Here is a 24,336-nt window from a genome sequence, read left to right as displayed (position 1 = left end):
CCTATGGGCATTGAAGCCCATAGGAATCAATGGGCATTTCCGAATCGGTTACCGATTCGGTAAATACCGATTCCAGTAAGGGTGCAGGGGGTGTCACTTTGACACCGTCTAGCACCCCAAATACAGGCATGTGTGCCTTGTGGCACACAGACATGCCCTAAGGCATGTCTGTCTGTCACATGGCATAGGTGTGCATGCACACATGTGCATCCACACCTGGATTCGGTATTTTACTACCCAATTGGATTGGGTGGTAAAATACCGAATCTGTAAGGCCTTTGGGACTCAGAAGAGTCCCACCTACATCAGGAAGTTACCGAATCGGTAAAAAATACCGATTCGGTATTTTACCAAATCGTTAAATTTACCGATTTGGTAAATTTACCTAATCGGTAAAATAGGGCCCCTACATGCCAATTCCTAGATAACAGTCGGTAACGGCCGAAATCGGCCGTTACCGACCGGTATTTGGGCTCCTACATCTGGCCCCTAAAGTCTTAGAACCCAACACCCTTCTATTCTGGCTGGGGGTGGGGGTGGCCAAGTCCTGGAACGGAGCTTAGCAAACCCAGTAATTATAGGGTGCAGTACCGTATAAAGTGTACTCAGTCACCTGCAATCGAGACCCAAGGCCCTTCTTGTTAGCGGAACACCAGAATCCTGCTTTTAGGGGGACTGTATCCAAGACCATTTGATGCTGAGGGGCTGTTATTGACATCCTCCCAATCTGTAACTCTGAATGTATCGCCCCAAAACCCCATTGCATCCCCAGTCTAACTGAGAGACCTTGCTCTGAGCCACTTCTATGTTAAAGGTCTGTGCCACTCCTGTCTGGTTGGGGATCCCACTCTGAAACCCTCTCAATTTCAGAGGAAAAGGTCTGGAGACACTCATAACGTGAAAGAATCGGATTAATACCCAGAAAATATGATGGGGGGTTAAATGTTCGACCTTACTTCTTAGAGGCGCTTTGATTTGGACTGATGCTGTATCAGGTCAATAGGCTTAGATCATGAGCGCAGTCTATACTAAGGCGCTTAGGGGCAGATGTATCAAGATACCTATTTGCGATTCTCAAATAGCGATTTTTTGATGATACATCTGCCCCTTTGTCTCCCACACCTCTCTAGGATTCAGGACCCGGTGTGACAGCCTTCCTGCCCCAAGGCCTTCTCCTCAAGACCCTCCTAGGCACAAGGTCTATGACTGCTTAGCCCTATTTCAGAGACTCTTCCAGTCTGAGTACATCCAGGTTTGTCACTTTACTAGTTTCAGGGCACTGGTTTTGACTGTGATCCTCTCCGAGTCTGCGAGGCTTTGACAGTATCCGTGATACCCTCCTGGTCTGTGGGGCTCATAGACTGTGGGGCTCTGATACGGACTGTGACATGCTTGAAGACTGTGGGATCTGTTGCCGACTAAGATACCCTTTCTAGTCTTGTGGTCTCCAACACAGAGTATGATACTATGAAGAAGGGCTTTTAAAATGGATTGTGATACCTACAAGTCTGCAGGACTCGGATACCAAGGACGCCATCACCGCCAAGGCCAACCTCCACGAAGGAATGAAGGCCGTCGCCGACTGGATGAAGACCAGCCGTCTGAAGCTGAACTCAGACAAGACAAGACGGAGGTCCTCATCTTTGGGTCCAACCCTTCAGCCTTGGACGACTCCTGGTGGCCGACGGCACAGGGGGCAGCCCAGACACCCACCGACCACGCACGCAACCTGGGAATCATCCTCGACTCAACGCTCTCAATGACCAAGCAAGTCAACGCCATCTACTCCTCCTGCTTCAACACCCTCTGCATGCTCCGCAAGATCTACAGATGGATCCCAACAAATACAAGAAAGACAGTCACCCAGGCCCTCGTCAGCAGCAGACTCGACTACGGAAACGCCCTCTATGCGGGAGCCCCAACCAAGCTCATCAAACGACTACAACGCATCCAAAGTGCCTCGGCACGACTGATCCTCAATGTACCACACCACGGCCACATCACCCCCACCTGAGAAACCTGTACTGGCTCCCCGTCAACAAGAGGATATCCTTCAAATCCTCACCCAGGCACACAAGGCACTCCACAAGACCGGCCCACCCTACCTCAACAGACGGCTCTCCTTGTACATCCCCAACCGCCAGCTACGCTCCGCTGACCTCCCACTCGCCACCGTCCCACACATCCGAAGAACGACCACCGGTTGGAGATCCTTCTCCCACCTCACCGTCAAGACATGGAACACGCTCCTACTGAGCCTACGACAGACGCAAGACCTGCTAACCTTCAGGAGGATACTCAAGACCTGGCTGTTCGATCAGTAGCGCCCCCCAGCGCTTTGAGACCCTTGCGGGTATGTAGTGCGCTTTACAAATGATTGATTGATTGATTGATACAGTTGGTCACACTCTCCTAGTATCTGGAACAGACTGTAACGTCCTCCTGGTCTGCAGGGCTCTCAGACTGACTGGGACTCAGCCTTAGTCTCAGAGGTGCAGACTCTGACTGTGATACCCTCCAGGGCTGTGGACTGTCATACTGACTGTGATACCCTCCTAATATGTGAACTCAGATATGGACTGTGATAGCCTTCTAATATGTGAACTCTGATACAGACTGATACCCTCCTAATATGTGAACACAGATATGGACTGTGATACCCTCCAAATATGTGAACTCCGATATGGACTGTGATATCCTCCTAATATGTGAACTCTATATATACATAATAGCCCAGCACACTTTTGTACGTAAATATGACAATGATATAATAATCAGAAAGCAGAGCTTGTTCCAAAGATGAGTCGATGCTGTATTAAATTTGATTCTTTATTCAATTCTTTTAAAAGCTTTTGGAACCGTCAACGCATTTCGTCCCGTCCAGGGACTTCTTCAGGGCTACAAAAGTACACATAAAAAAGACCATTTACAAAATTGTACAAATAAATAGTGATTTTTTTTACAAACATCGACAATACAAGAACACTATTAAAAAAAGGAGAAACAATTAATTTTACGTATGTATGTCCTAACGCATATATTATCCTGTTCTTATACACACATGAACTCATTTTCATTATGATTTCATAGTTTGTAAATTATTCTTAAAGCTCCAGACCATATCGAATATCTAGAGTCAATATGGAGAAGGGAGGAACAACTTCATATATACACACTGAACACTGTTTATGCATTAGCTGCAAATGTGGATACCTGATAATATATGAACGGGCAAATTCTAAGCTGTGTTTGTTCATCAGAAGTATTAACCAAAAATGAAGAGCTGTGAAAAAGTGTCAACATATCAAAAGTTGCAACACTAATGTATTTAGACGTATTTTCGGTATTTTCTGTGGTTGTTTAAAGTTAGGACTGCTTACTTTAAGTTATCAAGCAACGACGTGGTTTCTCCATCAATTTTAAAATGTCAAATTTGATTTGACAAGACTTCTCATAGAAAGGCAAAGTATCCTATGGAAAGAAACAAAAGATCAAACTAAGTAGATGGATGTTGGTGTCAATATCCCATATTAAATAAGTGCTAGACAATCCTATGTTAGATTATCATGCCATAGTAAATATGCTGATTCTACACAACTTTTAAGACTATGATTATTCTAAAGTTTTATCCGTCTAATTTTTTATGGTCATAAATCTATTAAAGGGGACAGTATACACAAAATGTATAATATAAATGATGCCCACTTTGTTATAGGCTGGGCAGAAGTATGGACAAAAATTATCTAACTCATATACAAATTCTATTATAAGGTGGACCATTGTTTATTTAAAAAAGGTGCAAAGCAGAGTAATCAACGATTTCTTTCTCTCAGTTATGGTGCTATGCAGCCAAAAGTGCATTTGTGCATATGTCTAAATTATAGCGCAATACACCATTAGTTGGAAAGAACACAGGAACATAAATTTTTACAAAACGTGCAGCGGATTAGCACTATTTAAATATTTATTGTTATGATCATCAGACTAAGATCCAATGGCAGCCAACCAGGATCTAGTCACCTATTCTCAACAATTGCTGTAAAACGAACGGAGCTATTACAAGGGCTGAGATGGAGTGTTGTCCCGTACAGGCTAAAGCTATTTTTTGACCTATAGCCCCGCCCTTTCTATACACCGGCCAATAAGAGAGTAGTATGGCTAGTCAGTTACAGCACATGGTGCCGCCCCTAATCGGCGTATTTTAGTGATGGACAGTAAAGAAGAGAATTAAAAATTAAAGTTTTAGCGCAAGTTAAAATATATTACAAATTTAAATGCCCTTTGAATGCGCACGGTTGTGGAACAGGGATTGCTACATGTCAAAAGGACTCCCAACATGAAGAGCGCAGAGGCGAGATAAAGTTCCCAATTCACTCACCTAGATCCGGAATGCAAACTTGTGCCTGCATCGTAGTGGCGTGTATCAAACTGAATCTACGGTCCTCATTAAAAACGTATGCTAATTGATCAATTAAGTTGCTAATTAGTCAATAATACTATTAGGATCATTATTAGAGCTGGTTTTGTGAGCATAGATATTGCTGAGTGTCATCTATGTATGCGCCATTTTTGAGTGGTGTATGGACTGTGAGTACCCCACGATGGAATCTACACTAGAGTTATAAGATGCACGGTTTTACTAAATTCTAAGGAAACTAACTAATATCGCCATACACAAATATCAATTGGAGCATATTCATGGTCAGATCACATCATGTTGTGTTAAACAAACACCGATCGTATATCAGTGGTTTTGGGCGCCATCTTGTAAAGGTGTTATAATGTGTTATAGAACAACGAACGTGGCAAAAGGTTGTTACTTCACGGGGCATGAAATATGACTATGTATTATATGTCCGGGTATAAGAATATTACTACTTCACATTATCTTAAAAGGTATTGAAGCCCAGATCGGATTAAACGCATAAGCGCCATTTTTGAACGGTATAGTTGAATCGATGTGAACGGGCGCCATCTTGTAACGGTGTTTCGATAGTATGTTCTAAGAAGAGGGACATAACACGGGTTATTTGTTCGCGGGGCATCAAGATGCCTATAAAACATATATCTGGATATGAAAAGATTGTTACTGCATATAGTCTTAGATGGTATTAAAGCTCAGATTCAATATAACTCATGGGCGCCATCTTTGAGCAGTATGATTACGGTCTGTCTACAGTTTAACAATCACCACACTATTTGATGTTATAGATCAAATCAATTGTTTTTAAATCGATATAGATATTCTCACACATAGCGAATATCTCAATAAATGCTCTTATAGACCTAATTTATTAGTTCCACCAAAGCGGTTTATTTAGAACATATATGTCGCCATCGTTGTTCTAAGGTCTGGATGAATGTTTTTCAAGACTATATGATAAATCAATGAGAACAAAAAAAGTGAAAGCAAATCTAAAGATTATTGCGAATATCTCAATAAATGCTCTTATAGACCTAATTTATTAGTTCCACCAACGCGGTTTATCTAGAACATATATGGATGCCATCGTTGTTCTAAGGGTATAGATGAATGTTTTTCAAGACTATATGATAAATCAATGAGAACAACAACAAAAAAAGTGAGAGCAAATCTAGAGATTATTATGTCTGAAATGGTGCAGAAGTGAAGCCTGAAGTAATATGATATGATATGTATGTCAGTGATCAAATTAATGGAATGCACATCATAACGTGAAAACATACACCAATATTTGGCTCTACTCGGACAAAGTTTAAATCTGTCATGATCTTACAATACAATAAAAATTGACATTGGCCACAAATCAAACTCAAACAAATATTGGATTGTCCAAATACATGTTCACAAGTGACTTGTCCAAAAAATACAACAGATATATGAGTACAGATTATTTTCATAATGAGACTCATATATAAGTTCCCTATAGGAAATAATGAAATTCATTATTGATATTGAGACCCAGTGTAACGCATCTAAGTCTACAAATCCATCTGGATTCCAACTGTCTTAGGTGTAAGGTTCAGTCACCACCCTTTGCATTATCATGAGTGCAGTCAATAGCATGGAAAGTGATGTCTCTTTCACTAGGATGATTCTCAAGAATATGCTGTACTATTGGGTTTGTGGTGTCTCCATGTCTGATGTTCCTTACGTGCTCTTGTATTCGAACTTTAAGACTTCTCGCACTGCTCCCTACATAGATTTTCTTACACGCATAGATAATGACATACACTGTGTGTGTTGTATTGCAGTTGATAAAACTTTTTATCTGAAATTCTTTCGGGCCATTGTACTTGAAGGATTTCTTTTTATTTAGTCCAAGTTTACATGTAGCCATGTAGATGGCCCAGGACTTGATTTTTTGACATGACTGGGGCATAGTGTATCTTTAATTGTGCTACCTTTACGATAGACAACCTTCGGATTCACAGGTACCAAATCAGTTGGCAAAGTTTCAGATTTTAATAAATGCCAATTTTCTCGTAATATGTTGTAAACATGATTACTAAGGGTCCCATATTCTGTGATGAAGGCACACTGACCCTGATCCTTTTTATTCTTAGTTTCTTTCTTATGTATCAGAGTGTCCTTTCTGGTTCGCCTTTTGATTTTATTTTCTGCCCTTGTCAGACAGACCTCATCATATCCTCGAAGTCTAAAATTACCCTTTAATCTGCGTATATTTTGCTCAAAATTATCTGCCTCGCTGCAATTACGCTGAATTCTCACCATTTCGCCATATGGTACAGCGGATAGTGTAGACTTGGGGTGACAACTTGAGGCATGCAACACACTGTTGCAGGCAGTAGGTTTAATGTATAGGTCACTCTGGATTTTCTGATTTTTAACATAAAGTCTAAGATCCAAAAAAGTGATCTCATCCTTTGAACTATTGGTAGTCAATTTCAAATTACGTTGTTGTTATTCAAGTATACGAAATATTTGTTGAATTCTTCAGAGCTACCCTTCCAAATCAGAAAGATATCGTCAATGTATCTGGTGTAATAGAAGATACTATCCATCCAATCCTTTGCGCCTGGGCCCCAGGCATGCTCCATCTCATACAAACCCATGAGCAGGTTTGCATAGGATGGAGCAAACCTGGAACCCATGGCTTTCCCCTGTCTCTGTACATACCAATCCTCCTCATTTAGAAAAGCATTTTGGGTAAGGATCATTTCAGCCATTGCAAGCAAAATCTGGGTATGTTCCGGATGACATGCATTGCGCTTATACAGAAAGTAATTTAGAGCTCTTAGTCTGTCCTCCCTCCAACCCTATACAGGTGAAGAGGCTCTCCACGTCCATTGTAACGAACGTAAAGATGTTGTCTTCCCATATCAGGTCTTCTAATTTGCAGAGAAGCTCTCTGCTATCTTTGAGATATGATGGAAGGTTACATACTATGGGTTGCAAGAAGGTATCCCGCTATATTGGGATGCCCAAGGGGAAAAAACCCCCCTTTATGAATTTTTGGCAGCATGTAAATGCACGGATGTCTTGAGTTATTTGCTAGAAGATATTTATATTCTAGATCTGTTATAAGGCAGAAATCGTGCCATTCTGTAAGTCTTCCGTTAATGTTTCTCTCAATCGTTTTTGTTGGATTGGATTGTAATCTCATGTAGCATTCTGTATTGTTGAGTTGTCTCTCAATTTCAGATACATAATCTACATAATTCATTATAACGATATTGCCACCTTTATCAGCCTCACGGATGACAAGGTCTGTGTCATCTCGTAATGACTGAAGAAAGGCTTGGGGCGTGGCTAGGCACGCAATGGCGGCAGACGCACAAGGGTAGAGCTCCGGCCTGAGCTCCCCTTCCTCGGGCTGAAACTCCGACACCATTATCCGTAACCGGCCCAAACTACAGGCGGAGTGACCGGACATCGTTCTCCGCCGCTCTACCGGCTCTGGTGAAATGTGGCCGCTCCTGGCTGCTCCGGGCCCTTCAGGGACATTTCAGCCGCATCGGGCGCCGCCTGGTCGGCGGGCCCGACTAAGAGAGGCTGGGGATCGCACCTAGAGACTGGGCCTGGAGGCAGGGCCTGCACCACGAGACGCCGGAGTCCCCTTGCGGACCTAAAATCGGACCTGGGCAGGCAAGCCGACACCCCCGGGAAGCAAGCTACCACAGGCACACGTCAGTGCCCCTGTGCCCCGCAATTTCTGCAGATCACAGCTGGATGGAACCCTAAAGCAGAGCTGCACATGACGCCTGCAAGGAGCCACTGCTGAGAGAGGCATGAACTCCCGGTGAGCGTGGCTGCACATCGCAGGCCAGGATGGAACCCCGTGTGGACGAGGGTATAACGCAACACCAACCCACATAGTAACTGCCACGCGGGGCGCCCATTAGAGCGCAGCTGCCTGTGAATTGCGGGCGTAGTGTTAGGACATCATCCTCTGCCCCTTCGCCGGCTTTGGCACTGTGTGGACACTCCCAACGGCTGTGGTCCTTTTGAAGGTATCGTTGCCACATTACAAGCCGCCTGGCCGGCAAGCGCGACCACAGGAAGCCGGGGCCTGCAACGGGGAGCTGGGCCTCAGGGCGAGGCCTACAAAGCGAGGTGCGGGAGGCCCGGACTTAAACCTAGGCGAACACACCTGTGCCCGGGTGTCCCGGCAGCTGCTGGCGCGCATTGGCGCTCCTACGCCCCACAACTCCTGTTGCCTGACGCATGGAAGGGGCCCGGAGTGCAGGACTGTGCCTGAAACCTCTAGATCATCACAGCTGAGAAAGGCGCGATCCCCCTAGGAGCGAGACCCAACACTGCTGATCGAGGTGGAGCCCCACACTGGCAGGGGTGGACCACGGCACCAGCACATACCACGGCTGCCACGGAACGCCACCATAGACACGGCATGGCCCGCCTTTGGATCTAGGCGCTGAAGCAAGTCTCCCCCTTGCCTTTCCCCCACCACCCCCCTCACCCACCCGGGGACTTCCAGGACCTACAGGATTGGCAACACCACGCCAGGGACCACCCTGACAGGTACTTTGATATCCGCAATAGGGGGGGCCCAACAGCTAGTGGACACTGCATACAGGTGCACTTGTGAGAGCTAAGCACGAGCGGCGACTGCTGGCATTCTCTGCAGACGCACTGGACAGCTGCCTTGGACCCGCAAGCACACCCTCGAAACCGTAGGCGACGCCCAGCACATCGAACTCGAGGCATACCTCCGCGGACACACATTGACACTTTTCTTGAGCTATTAGCCCTTCACCGTCACCCCTCTACTTTAAGTTATCTTTTTTTTTTCGTTTCTCCCCCCAAAACCTCATACTGTTGGTGAGTCTTTTATCTTTAATTTGTCCCGACTTAAATTTTCCCTACTGGTTATGTTCGGATGTCAAGGCAGCTTTACCTGTGACATGTCTGTTACACAGTTGTGAATATTGTATTAGCTACCGATACCCAACTAATCCGCGACATTCTCGATACGACCGCACAAAGGGGGATGCACTACATGCTAGCTGGCGGGAGTGACCTGGGGAAGGCACGCAACCACAAGAACATGCCGCCTTACATCACATCTCATCCCCGTACCCCAGACTACGCTGCTAATAACACCATACGACATCACACTCTCTGAAATATACATTTCTTCTCATATATCCCATCAGTTTTGCCGAAAGAACTGTGATATGTGTTAAATGACCCACTATGTATCATCATTATGCTGTATTGTCGTTATGGTGTTATGCAGATTTTGTGTACCATTTCCTCTTGCACAATGCATAATTGTATACTGACAATAAATACTGGAAAACTAATAAAATATATTCAAACAAAAAATGAAAGAAAAAAAAATGACTGAAGAAAGGCTTTTTCATTTTTCATGACGTTGTGCTGATGGATACACTTTGAATTCACACCATGTCTATCTTCAAGATTATAGAGGTCCTGTGTAACGCTCACACTGAAGGTGTCAATGGCTGATTTGGCATGAACTGGTGGCATACATTTGGATGCATTTCTTAGTCCACTATCTATGCTCATATCCTCCTCAATGTCCAAAATCCTAGCATGTTGAAATAGATTAAACAGATTTTCATCTTCTAATGTTGCATTAACGTGTGAGGTGACAATTTCAGAAATTTCATACTCTGACACACAAGGCATATTTACAACAGGAGGACGGACAGTAGGACGTTCAGAAAAAAATTGTTTTAATTTCAACTTTGGAACAAAGCGGAACAGATCCACATGTACATTGTCCAGAGACTGATTACCTGTTATACAATAATTTAAACCTTTGCTCAAAACCATCAGTTCATCATCACCAAACTGTTTGGACGATAAATTAACAACATTAACAGTATTTGTCTCCACTTCTTGTCCCATACTGTCCACACAGTGGTGCACAATCTCATAATTCAAACTCTTTAGTTGCTCCCTAGTTTTGCCTTGGTTACGGATCTTGTGTTTTTGGCCACCCCGTCTGTTTCTTCGCCTATGTTTTTCTTTCTGTTTCCCACGCGGACTCTCTGGACCTGCCATAAAAAATCAGAGGTTTGGTTCAGATTGGGGCTGGCTGCACGAGTCCCCTCCCCAGGATTACTTTCAATGGAGGAAACGGAAGAAATTGAGGTATTACTTGAAGAGATACTAACTGACTTCTTTTCTACAGCAGCAGTCAATGTGCTTTTTGTAGGGACATCATCGTATTTACGGGCGAACGTGAAGATACGCCCGCGTTCATAATCCTTTCTGTCTCTTTCTATTTTCAATTGTGTTTTACCTTTTAAATATAGTTGATATGCTGCCAGTTCTTTCTTAAGGATTACAATTTTTTTTGTGTTGGATCAGGCAGATTCATCTCACTTATCTCTTTTTCAAGAATCAGAATTTCTTCCCTAATCTTTTTGACTCTTTGTTCAGAATTACGGTTTAGTATATCCATCATTTTATGGGAGGTAGTATGTAAACCATCCTCCCATTCTCCCAATAACTCGGGTTCTAGATCTCTTCATAGTTGGGAAAGATGAGTATGCGGAGGCCTCTGGGGATGCGTCTATTTTCTAAATATTTTTTCAAGGTCAATAATAATAATAATAATAATCCACATTTGTAAAGAGCAAACCATCACCCGTTAGGGTCTCTAGGCGCTGGGGACCGTCGGGAAGATTAAGCAAGCTATTGCCCAGAGTCACATGGTGCTGGGCTAATCTGCCGCCAGCCCCGGGGATCGAACCGTGATCCCCAGATTCTGGGGTCAGTCACCCTGGCCGCGGTGCCATCCCACCATTACGTGAGTTCTTGTTTTTTCAGTTTCTCTAGTCGGACAAATTTATTTTTTAATCCATCTTTGTTTGTTACATTTTGAGTAGGGACCGAAGTCGTACCTCCATCCTTTCTATTGAGTAAATCATCCAATAGTTCCTCCCTATTGTCCTCAAAAATCATAGTCAGGAATAGTTAAATTATTTCCAAAATTTGTGTGAATCACAAGTTTAGGCAAAGACTGTGCTAGGCTGCTCAAAGCTATACAGACAACAAAAAGAAGGAATCGAAGCATAAATGCCTGCACAAGTCTCAAAATTGCCTCTCAAATAAGATGAGAAAAGGTGCAAAAAGGGCTGGAGGCACAATTCCCTACACCCCCAAAACTGGGAAGCAGGTCAAGACTGTCTTCCACAAACCAAATATACACAATAGCCCAGCACACTTTTGTATGTAAATATGACAATGATATAATAATCAGAAAGCAGAACTTGTTCCAAAGATGAGTCGATGCTGTATTAAATTTGATTCTTTATTCAATTCTTTAAAAAACTTTTGGAACCGCCAACGCGTTTCGTCCTGTCCAGGGACTTCTTCGGGGTACAAAAGTACACATAAAAAAGACCATTTACAAAATTGTACAAATAAATAGTAATTTTTTACAAACATCGACAATACAAGAACACTATTAAAAAAAGGAGAAACAATTAATTTTACATATGTATGTCCTAAAGCATATATTATCCTGTTCTTATACACAAATGAACTCATTTTCATTATGATTTCATAGTTTGAAAATCATTCTTAAAGCTCCAGGCCATATCGAATATGCAGAGTCAATATGGAGAAGGGAGGAACAACTCCATATATACACACTGAACACTGTTTATGCATTAGCTCCAAATGTGCATACCTGATAGTATATGAACGGGCAAATTCTAAGCTGTGTTTGTTCATCAGTAGAATTAACCAAAAATGAAGAGCTGTGAAAAAGTGTCAACAGATTAAAAGTTGCAACACTAATGTATTTAGAAGTATTTTCAGTATTTTCTGTAGTCGTTTAAAGTTAGGACTGCTTACTTTAAGTTAGCAAGCAACGGCGTGGTTTCTCCTTTGAATAGGTGACTAGATCCTGGTTGGCTGCCATTGGATCTTAGTCTGATGATCATAACAATAAATATTTAAATAGTGCTAATCCGCTGCACGTTTTGTAAAATTTTTTGTTCCTGTGTTCTCTCCAACTACTGGTGTATTGCGCTATAATTTGGACAAATGCACAAATGCACTTTTGGCTGCATTTGTGCATATGTCCAAATTATAGGCTGGTACGCGGCAGCCGTGGAGCTGCGGAGAAGCCGGAGGGCGGATACACACAGTTTCTTTGCTAGAGGAGCGAGCACAGTAAAACGGTGTGGTAAGGAGGGCTCTCGGGAGGAGGGTGTCCCATCAGAAGCACTGTTAACAGGAAAGAAGATTGTGAACCTAAACACAAATAAAAATGAAAAGATAGCGAGTGCTAATATCAAGGGTGACCATATCAGCCATAAGTATACAGATTTAGACACAACAGACAGAAGCTCCCCAGTACTAGTGAATCAAGAAACCAGCGCTGTGCAAATACCGGGAAAAGATTTCTGCCCCGTACCTGCCCCGAATCTGATTCAAATCAAAAGCAAATTGCAAGCCCTTTCCACTGCAGTACTAGGTCAGAAAAGCAACAAGGCACAGATCAAAAGGAGGAGATCAGGGGTGAAGAAGGGGTTCACTAGCGACAACTTGGGGAAGCAAAAGGGCAAGGGGAAGGGCAGAAAGAAGGACGCAGCTCTCGGAGATTTAGGCAAAACTGTGGACCCAGATTTAGAACACGCGCCGGAAGGGAACCCTGAAAGCGAAATAGAAACAGAGACGAAGTCCGAGTTGGAGCTAGACTCACTACAGACATTACATGACAAAGAGTTGAGTGGGGAAAAGGGACACTCGCTACCATGTACCACCAAACTGGTAGTGGAGGGACCAGGCAACAGGGAAAAAGAGTCACCTCAGAAGTCAGCACAGAGTAAAGGTAAATCTAAAAAGACCAAAGCTACACTGATCACACCCTCTCGAAATCCTACTTTAAGATCCTGCCTCAGGTCCTAAACATTAACCAAGAATCGCAGGGCCCGCAAAGCTCAACTGTCACACAAAATATATCCACCCCTATTGTAGTTCCTGCCACACTTAGCTCACCAGTATCACTTAATAGCACTAAGCTTCCAGCAGCAGAGGAAATTGAACAGGAACAGGGAAATAAATCAATGATCGATCACAACGCCGCAGAACTCAGTACAGCCATAAAGACTCCACCAGATCACCTGGCTGCTAACTTCCTGGGACCAGAAACTATCAGCGTAGCAAAAGATTTCGAATTATGTTCAGGGGGCAACAATGAGGACAGTGAAGGTACCCTCCAGCACTTACTTCTCAACATGAGAAATGAGATTAAATGTGGTTTTGATGAGTCAAAAAAGAGCTTTGCAGAATCAAGGCAAAATCAATCTGAGATTCGGGCTATGTGCGAAAATCTAGAGACCAAAGTGGATGGGCTCTCGGAGAGGACTGGGGCTTTAGAGAATACGGTAGGTTAACTTAAAGCAAAATTAGATCATGCAGAAACAAAGATCCAGAATCTGCGGAGAGAGGGAGAAGCTGTAAAAGAAAGAGTTGAGTCCCTAGAAAACCAATTAAGGAGGAACAATCTTAGGATTTTAAAATTTCCAGAAGGCAAAGAAGGAAGCGAAATTAAGAAATACGTAGTGACTCTGCTGAAGGATGCTCTTAACTTAGAGAAGTCAACAATAGAATTAGAATCAGATATTCAGAGGATACACCGCGACCCCTTTGGTCTTAACCCTGGCAGGGCCAAACCCAGAAAGATCCTCGTAAATTTTCTAACATATGCGATGAAGGAAAAGATCCTTAATTTAGCACTAAAAGCTAAGACATTGAAGACCCCAGACTTTTCCTTCAAAATAAGGTCAGATCTATCCAAAACCACATTGGATAGGCAATGGGAGCTAGGACAACGGATGGAAAAGTTCAGAGCTTTAGGAGCCACTGTACAGATGCGCTTTCCCGCCTTCCTGAAGATCATGTTCAATAATAAAATGTACAATATCAAGACTCCTCTCGAGGCGGATGAACTACTAGTTTCTATCAGCAAATTTTCTCAAACCCCTTAATACACGATCTCATTTAGGAATAAAGGAAAAAGAGGAGGAGATAGAAAACAAAAAAGGGGCTTTATAAAAAAAATATATATATATTGTCGCACAAAACAAAAAAAAGAGCTATAAATAATCGCACTATAACAAAATTTAAAAAAATATATATAAAGGGGGAAAAAAGGAAAAAAAAAAGAGAAAAGAAAAATAAACACTAGGGAGAGAACACAGGGCTACAGGGTTAATAATTCTAAGAAGAAAGAAATACTACAGCCCATAAAGTGGTAGACTAAAGCACCATAACACACAATTTATATAACTGAATGTGCCGGTCATTGGTTCTTCTTTTTTCTCCCTTCAGCCTTTTTCTCGATCTACTTCCTTTCAGATGCCATTGTGTCTATTTCCAAAATAATAAAAGAATAAATAATAAATATGCCACCTACATAATTTTGATTATATTGACCAACTTACGAAATAGATGGAGCCTCAGGTAGGAGTATGTCGGGGACGACAATCTGGCAAGTCATCCGGCTAGAGTAAGTAGGGGGGGGTTTCTAGGGGAGGGAGGAGGGTAGGAGGGGGGGGGTGAAAGCACAAAAAAATCCTCATAAGCAAAACACCAAATTCCTAAAAGTCATCGATTCCAGGGTGTGTTACATAAAGCCAGTGGTTGATACAAAAGATAATAGACAGAAAATAGTAGAAATAATACGATGGGAAAAGCGGGACACCTAGTTGATAAAGATAAATGAGGGATATTAAATTTCTGTCCTGGAACGTAAATGGCCTGCGCGTACGAAGAAGAAGGCATAAAATCTTGCAGTACCTTAGAGACTCGCCGGCGCAGATCATAACAATCCAGGAGACACATCTAAATAAACAAGAGATCACAGACATATTGAAAAAATTGAAATGTGTTGATAAATTCATAAGCACAGATCATAATGCCAGTATTCGTGGAATAGCCATCATCTTCAAAAAGGGAGTTAGGGCTCAGATTCTGGATTGGAGGACAGATCCGAGTGGCAGATGGCTGATAGCCAATGTTCAGCTAGACGTAAGGTGATTCACCCTGGTGGGCTACTACGGTCCCAATCAAGATGATTCCTCCTACTTAAACATGTTACAAAACCACCTGATCACCATTACAGACCCAATAATATGGATGGGGGATTTTAAATTAGTGCTGGATGCAAAATTGGATAAATCCCCTAGCTCTAGAGCTGTAGTCCACAATAAAATGAGAGATACACCTTGGGTGAAAACCTTGGGTGTCTCTTTTCACAATTTTAAATATAAGCATAAATCACGCATTGATTATGCTCTTTTCAGCTTCTCCAAAAAAGACTCTATAAAGAACTTAACGTATCTACCTCAGCATATCTCAGACCACTCAGCTATTCTCTTCTCGATAATGCTAGATCAGGAACCCACTTATGCTTCATGATCTTTTGACCGCACCATCTTACTGGAGGAAGAGGAAAGAGAACACCTTATATCTGAAACCGCCCCTTTCCTGGAGTGGAATATAGATTCTACCTCTCTGGTTAGTGTGTGGGAGACATCGAAGGCATATATAAGGGGTTGTATCACTAACCGGGCTTCCTACAGGAACAAGAAATACCCAGAGGAGTTATCAACTATAGAGCAAGATCTGGCCCTATTGGAGTCTGCAGATCAAGCGCCTTCGGTAAATCTAGAAAAGAAAAGGGAGCTAAGGGATAAATTAGAAACATTACTGCAGGAGAGATTGAACAAACGATGGCAGGCCAGTAAGCTTTCCCACTTTGAATATGGTGAATCGGCAGGGAAGCTGCTAGCTTGGAAAATAAAAGTGGACCAGACTAGAAACCATATAAAAGAAGTGAGGCTAGATGGAGAAACAGATAACAGGAAGACTGATCTCGAAATAGGTGAAGCCTTCAGTACTTTTTTCCAAAACATATATACAGATGACACTAATATCAATATCGAGGAAAGAACTGAGTGGCTGAAAAGGGTGAACCTTCCAAAGCTGAACAGGCTACAGTCTGAAAATTTAGATAAAGAGATAACGGAGGCAGAAGTAGAAAGTGCTATTAAACAACTAAAACAGGGAAAGGCTGCAGGACCGGATGGTATTCCGGGAGAACTATACCGAGTGCTTAACTCTACTCTCACCCCGATTCTAACAAATTTATTCAATAATATACTAATTAGGGGTGAGACATCACCTAGTTCTTGGGGAGAAGCAAATATCCCTTTAATCTTAAAAACAGGTAAGGACCCAGCAGATTGTGGATCATATCGTCCAATCTCGCTTCTCAATAACGATTATAAGATCTTTTCGACAATTTTGGCTGCACGTTTGGGAAGAGAGATCGGAACAATTATTCATCAAAATCAAAAGGGGTTTATTAGAGGCCAACAACTGGCTGACTTAACTTATGATTTAGTCGGAGCGATAGATATTGCCTCAACCTTTCCTTTGCCCCTCGCTATTATGACACTCGATGCAACAAAAGCATTCAATAGGGTCAATTGGTCCTATCTAAATGCAGTCATGGAAAAGTTTCAATTTGGCCCTAAATTCTGTAGAGCGGTAAGCTTATTGTATAAAAACCCGAGAGCCAGCCTGTTAATTAATGGCACACGCACAAGCCCCTTTGAAATCAGCAGAGGGACAAGACAGGGGTGTCCTCTTTCCCCTCTTTTATTTAATATTTATGTGGAACCATTTGTTCAGACTATAAGAGAGGACATTAATATTCTGCCTTTTTCTTTTTCGGGATGGGAGAAGAAAGTCGGACTTTATGCCGATGACATTCTCATCTATACAACGGACCCGGCCCAGGCATTTCCTACGGTCATCAAAAGGGCCGAGGAATTTGGAAAATTTTCAGGCTATGAAATAAATGCCGGGTAAAAACAGATATAATGGCTTGGAACATTACTAATCTTTAGCTTCCGGTAAAATCTTCAATCCGCTACTTTGGGATCAAAATCACAAAAGACTTAAACCTCTTGACTCATACTAACCTGGATCGGATATCCCGAGAATCCAAGGCATTGATGAAATCTTGGTCTTTTCTCCCTCTCACCATCTATGGGAGAACCAGCTTAGTGAAAATGACCATCCTCCCCAAATACACATTCACCTTCAATACCATTCCACTAATGTTCGATAATAAGCAACTCCTTAAATGCCAACAAAACATCAACTCATTTATTTGGAGCTATAAGTCAACCAGGCTGGCATGGAAGAAGTTAAGAAGGAGGAGAGAAAAGGGAGGTTTTGCCTTGCCAGACCTGGAATATTATGCTTGGGCTTTCCATCTGACCCACTCCAGGATGCTATTAAAGATCCCGCTAGGCAATTCAAATGGCCGTATGTTCAAAGCAATGCTACTGGGCTCCGATCTTCCATTGGACGGATTCCTATTTAAGTTTGGGCATTAGAGATTCTTTAAAAATTTAGGTTAAAGTCATTACATTGCTCCCTAAAAGAATGGACTCAAATTAAATCCAAGGTCGGGATAGCATATTTTTCAAACTACGCACAGATCTGGGATTTACCAGGGTTCTCTTCGCAATATACTGAGACGGTTAAACGGTGTTATCGGAAGCAGGAATAAAACGATGGGGAGAATTAGTAGCAGGAGGATCCTTAATGGAATGGGAATCATTTACAGATAGGGTAACCTCACCCCTATCCTGGTTCGTCTACATACAACTGTCCAGTTGGTTGCAATCTCAAATTAAGAAAAAGGTTAAAATTGGAGGATATAGTTCTCTAGAAAAGAACCTAGTTGAGAAACTCTATGGAGGTAAGGAGGTTGCCTCTCACTATTGGAACATCATGGAAGAAGTTGAGGGCGATTTCAACCTTCCGGAAAGAATTATGGGGAGGAGACGGAGAACCCCAAGCAGAAGAGAAATAGGTAGAATCCTTTAGCCTTCTCTATAAAATCATAAAACCTGCATGGTTGAGGCGCAACCAATTATTTACACTACATCGAGCGTACTATTCCCCCAAAAAGCTTTCTAAGTTCCAACCAGGGAAGTTTTGCAGCAAATGCCTTCTCCCAGCAGCTTCAGACCTACGTATGTTCTGGGAATGCCCGAACATCACTATATATTGGCAAGAAATCAAGACATCACTTGAATCAATTCTTAGAATCTCTATTCCTTTCTCATGGTCTTTAATCATCTTTGGGCTAAATAATAACATCAAGGGTTTAGAAAGAGAGTTTCTGTACTACGCTATTCTACTAGCAAGAAGACAAATTTGCATAAATTGGGTTAACACCATCTCACCGACTCATGCGGACTGGTTGTCTTTACTCTATGCAACATCGAAAGTAGATCTAGCCAGAACCTGTAGCCCCCGTACTGTGAGATTTTGGAACTTCTTAATTGAGTGGAGACGGAACAGTTAGAGTACCCGGGGTTTTTTTTTTCCCCGGGTCCGATGATTAAGCCTAAGTTTCCAAGTCCAATGGGAAGCACCCCACGCCATAATGCTACTGGACCATCAGCCAATAATGGGCTTGAATGGAGATAGTTCGTGTGGGGCTCTTTCTCGCTGAGACATCAGGCCTGCCTTTCTGGAGGTTATGAAAACATTTTCTGGTTTCTTAATGGTACAGAGCCGATTGTGTCGTGCGGTTGGAGCACCCCTGGAACGACTAATTGGCTAATGAGGACAAAAAAAATGCACTTTTGGCTGCATAGCACCATACCTGAGAGAAAGAAATTGTTGATTATTCTGCTTTGCACCTTTTTTAAATTAACAATGTTACACCTTATAATAGAATTTGTATATGAGTTAGATAATTTTTGTCCATACTTCTGCCCAGCCTATAACAAAAGCTGGCATAACTTATATTACACATTTTGTGTATACTGTTCCTTTTAATAGATTTATGACCATAAAAATTAGACAGATAAAACTTTTGAATATTCATAGCCTTAAAAGTTGTGTAGAATCAGCGTATATACTGTGGCATGAGGATCTAACATAGGATTGTCTAGCACTTATTTAATATGGGATATTGACCCCAACATCCATCTACTTAGTTTGATCTTTTGTTTCTTTCCATAGGATACTTTGCCTTTCTATGAGAAGTCTTGTCGAATCAAATTTGAAATTTTAAAATCAATGGAGAAACCACGCCGTTGCTTGATTACTTAAAGTAAGCAGTCCTAACTTTAAACGACCTCAGAAAATTCTGAAAATACTTCTAAATACATTAGTGTTGCAACTTTTAATCTGTTGACACTTTTTCACAGCTCTTCATTTTTGGTTAATACTACTGATAAACAAACACAGCTTAGAATTTGCCCATTCATATACTATCAGATATGCACATTTGGAGCTAATGCATAAACAGTGTTCAGTGTATATATATGGAGTTGTACCTCCCTTCTCCATATTGACTCTGCATATTCGATATGGTCTGGAGCTTTAAAAATGATTTACAAACTATGAAATCATAATGAAAATGAGTTCATGTGTGTATAAGAACAGGATAATATATGCTTTAGGACATACATATGTAAAATTAATTGTTTCTCCTTTTTTTAATAGTGTTCTCGTATTGTTGATGTTTGTAAAAAATTACTATTTATTTGTACAATTTTGTAAATGGTCTTTTTTATATGTACTTTTGTAGCCCTGAAGAAGTCCCTGGACGGGACGAAACGCGTTGGCGGTTCCAAAAGTTTTTAAAAGAATTGAATAAAGAATCAAATTTAATACAGCCTCGACTCATCTTTGGAACAAGCTCTGCTTTCTGATTATTATATCATTGTCATATTTACGTACAAAAGTGTGCTGGGCTATTGTGTATATTTGGTTTGTGGAAGACGGTCTTGACCTGCTTCCCAGTTTTGGGGGTGTAGGGAATTGTGCCTCCAGCCCTTTTTGCACCTTTTCTCATGTTATTTGAGAGGCAATTTTGAGACTTGTGCAGGCATTTATGCTTTGATTCCTTCTTTTTGTTGTCTAATATGTGAACTCTGATGTGGACTCTGATACCCTCCTGATATGTGAACTCCGATACAGGCTGTGATACTCTCCTAATGTGTGAACTCTGATACGGACCGTGATACCCTCCTAATATGTGAACTCTGATATGGACTGTGATATACTCCTAATATGTGAACTCTGATTCGGACTGTAATACCCTCCTAGTCTGTGGACTCCAATACTGACTGTGATAAAAACCTAGTTTGTGGACTCTGAGACTGAGGATGATACACTCCTAGGTCTGTGAACTCGGATACGGACTGTGATACCCTCCTAATATGTGAACTCTGATACAGACTTTGATACCCTCCTAATATGTGGACTGTGATACCCTCCTAATATGTGAACTCTTGATACGGCTGTGATACCCTCCTAGTATGTGAACTCTGATACGGCAGTGATATCCTCCTAATATGTGAACTCTGATATGGACTGTGATACCCCCCTAATATGTGAACTCTGATATGGCTGTGATACCCTCCTAATACGTGAACTCTGATATGGACTGTGATACCCTCCTAATATGTGGCTCTGATACAGACTGTGATATCCTCCTAATATGTGAACTCTGATACAGACTGTGATACCTTCCTAACATGCGAACTCTGATACAGAGTGCAATATCTTCCTAGTCTATTGGCTCTAATACATACTGTGATATCCTCCTAGTATGTGAACACTGATACTGACTGTGATATCCTGATAGTATGTGAACACTGATACTAACGGAGATACCATCCTCATCTGTTGGGTCTGATAAGGACAGCGATACCTTCCTCGTCTGTTGGGTCTGATACTTACAGCAATACCTTCCTCGTCTGTTGGGACTGATACTGACTGAAAAACCTTCCTTGTCTGTTTGGTCTGATACTGACAATGATCCCTTCCTCGTCGGTTGGGCCTGATACTGACTGAAATACCTTCCCTGTCTGTAGGCTCCTATACCAACTGGGATACCCTCCTAGTCTGTGGACTCTGATACAGACTGTGAAACCCTCTCCGTATGTAGGCTTTTCATACAGACTGTGTGTGACAACCTCGTACTCTATGGGCCCTCTGATATGGACTGTGATTGCCTCCCAGTCTGCTGGACTTCAGTTCCGTGACCTTCTTTATGTGAGGGGCTCAGGCACCGACTCCCAGACTCTTCTAGTGCCAGCTTCTCACTATAGCATGGAGAATGTCCGATAGGAGCCAAACACAAAATTTCACTTACAGCACAGCACACCAACACCCCTCAACAGGAGTACCACCTTTAGCGCACAAACGCATGTTTTGTCCTTCAGGTCTTACTATTTTGCGCTTTTTCTTAAAATCAATTAAACTGAAGAGGTGTGAGTCTTGCTGTGAAAATGAGGAACATAAGTACAGATTTTCTGGAATCCTTATTATGGCTGTGTCATGTATTACCCTGAGAAATGCTTATTTTCTACAGCACGTAAAATATAAAATAGGTAGCAGAGGAGCTTGCAGTAAACATGTAAAACAACCCTTTAGAGTTTTCTCAAGATCGCCTCTTCCCTTCACAAGGTGTGCATGTAACTTTCATTTGAGAGGGTGAAAAGGTACTAAGGAAAAATCTCTATACAGATTTCCTGCAAGGCGGCCAAACAGTGCCTGCTTGATTGAGATAGTCATCCCATTTCACAAAAAGATTTTCGCAGAAGCAGGAGGCTCTAACAATTGGTTGCAGCAAATTTAATCTGCTGTGGAGGTATGGCCAAAAGAAAAAGGTTCTAATAATCAGCTGCCATGTTCCATCCGCCAATCAGCCGCCATGTTCCATTTAGTGCCTGGCATGAGCCTACCTCCACCAAACATGCCAATCATCACCATAGACTAGTCATGTTGGGCATTCCACTCAACACCACATAACCTAGTCCATATCTCAGCCTGCAGCTAAGGAACTATTACCCAGTGATGGCGGCAAATCTGTAATATCAAAAGTAAAAGGAGCACACTTAACGGGGCATCTAATACAGAAAATATCCCAGCCACCACCAAACTTAGTACCTCGCTAAACAAGATCACACACACTCACTCACACTCACCTTCTCTTTGCTCAGGGCTTCTTGAAATTTTTGAAATTCTAAATTATATAATTCAAAATCTGTTGACCAAAAGAGGGGAAAAAACTTTAGTGAAAAATAGCCTTTAATCGCCAGCTTATAGATTATACAATGGTGGAAGGTATTTAAATACTGAGAAAGTCAACAATTCTGGTGTTCACACAGTGCAAGGTTTTGAGATTGATGCAGCTGATAAGCAGCTAGAGCCTGTGACATATATAAATTGATTATGAGACATCTTGAATAACACATGAATAAATGTGCACTATTCACACGGTGAGTCATGAAAAATTAAATGTGGGAACTTATTTGCTGCATCATAAAAGCATGCAATTATAGTGTAGGATAGATGAATCATATACTTAAATAATATACGTTCATATGTTATTAAGCAACTTTAATTGTCATTTCAATTTGTATAGTTAAAGTGATGTACTGTAGTGCTAGAGGCACTCTTGTGGTCTGACACCCTGTGAGGACCTTTGACTACCATCATTTTAATTGACCTTGGTGTGTTATTTTATCCTAGCCTGAATGTACGATTTCCTCCATATGCCTCATTTCTCTTAAAGGTTTCTTTCTTGTAATCTAGCAGTCTTTCAGTGGGAGTGGTCAGGGAGTAGAACAGCCTTGCCAAGAACAGAACGTGTGGGATGTGCATTTGAAAGCATGATAGAAAGAGGTGTGGAATGTACTTTTGGTCTCGAAGTGCAGTGCTATGAGCAGTGGTGCACAAATGTGTACTGTACATTGATTGATGAAGTATGTGATGCTATAAGCAGTGGTGCTTATAGCACATTAGTGGTATGATTAAGTTCTTACTATTGGCTTTTGCATGGCCTCATGTCATCCTGAATTCTGACTCTGCCTGGCTTGAGCTTTATCTGCGTGCCATCCCCGCTTGCGAGTTGTTTGGGTTAATCACGTTCAAGGATAGTTTATGTGAGAGATTGTTTAACTTACCCTGGAAGGTTTTTGTGAGCTTCATCAAGATAAAGGCTGGAACATGCGAGAATGTAAAGGGAACGTGGTAACTCCTTCCTGCCATGGAATACTTGCTTTGAAGCCGGCCAGTCCTAGTAGTATTCCTTTGGTGCAGGGGAAAGATTCTTGAACCTTCTAGTGTGTGCTTTGAGACCATAAAGCTGAGGTTTGTTGACAGCTGGGAGCTCACTTACAGAGTAGACGTACTGCTGTAAGACAAATGGAACTTGAGTCCCGGTCGAGAGTCCAAACCAGCTTTGAATGGGCCCCCCAGCGGAAATTGGCAAGGATGTCGAGTGAACGATCGGGTGAAGTGACATTTCTGATTATTGCCATTGTGATGTGTGGCTCGTAGCTTTGATCATTTGAGGTGTTTTCTTTGTGACGTGTGAATGATTGAGGTGCACATCCAAAGTAATACATTGATGTATCTAGTGTGTACATATATCTTTCTGATCTCTTGCAGGACATCCCATATTATATTTTCTTGAGTGTTATCTCATATTATTTGCTGCTTGTTTATTCTTTAGTATTATTCATACATTTAACTGTTGGATTTTCCATTTGTGTTATTATTGCTTGCATATAAATATATATCTACATATATTTATTTATTTATTTAGGAGTTTTATTGAGCGCACAAATACCCGTAGGTGTCTCGGCGCTTGTGGATACACTAACTGTATGGCAAGGATTATTGATTGAAAAGCCAAGTCTTTAGCTGCTTACGAAATGTTAACAAGGATGTGCTGATCTTAATTTGATATGGTAGGCTATTCCAAAGTTTGACGGTTGTAATTATGAAAGATCTGTCACCCCTTGATACTTTCTTTGTTTTTGGGACCTCTA

At 41.9% G+C, this 24,336-nt stretch overlaps 1 protein-coding gene across 1 annotated transcript in view; it reads right to left on the bottom strand.

Moving 5' to 3' along the window:
• The window catches only part of LOC147710726 (Golgi integral membrane protein 4-like), a 100,282-nt gene that overhangs the window by 18,378 nt on the left and 57,568 nt on the right, over positions 1 to 24,336 (bottom strand). Inside the window, exon 3 of the mRNA XM_086921457.1 lies at positions 22,486 to 22,544. Coding sequence (XP_086777583.1) covers positions 22,486 to 22,544 — 59 coding nt within the window. The remainder of the gene's footprint in view (positions 1 to 22,485; positions 22,545 to 24,336) is intronic.

Source organism: Lissotriton vulgaris, chromosome 5 (genome assembly GCF_964263255.1).
Source record: "Lissotriton vulgaris chromosome 5, aLisVul1.2, whole genome shotgun sequence".
Taxonomy (NCBI): Eukaryota; Metazoa; Chordata; class Amphibia; order Caudata; family Salamandridae; genus Lissotriton; species Lissotriton vulgaris.
Note: the sequence above shows the minus strand (reverse complement) of the source record. Positions and strands in the feature narration are given on the sequence as shown.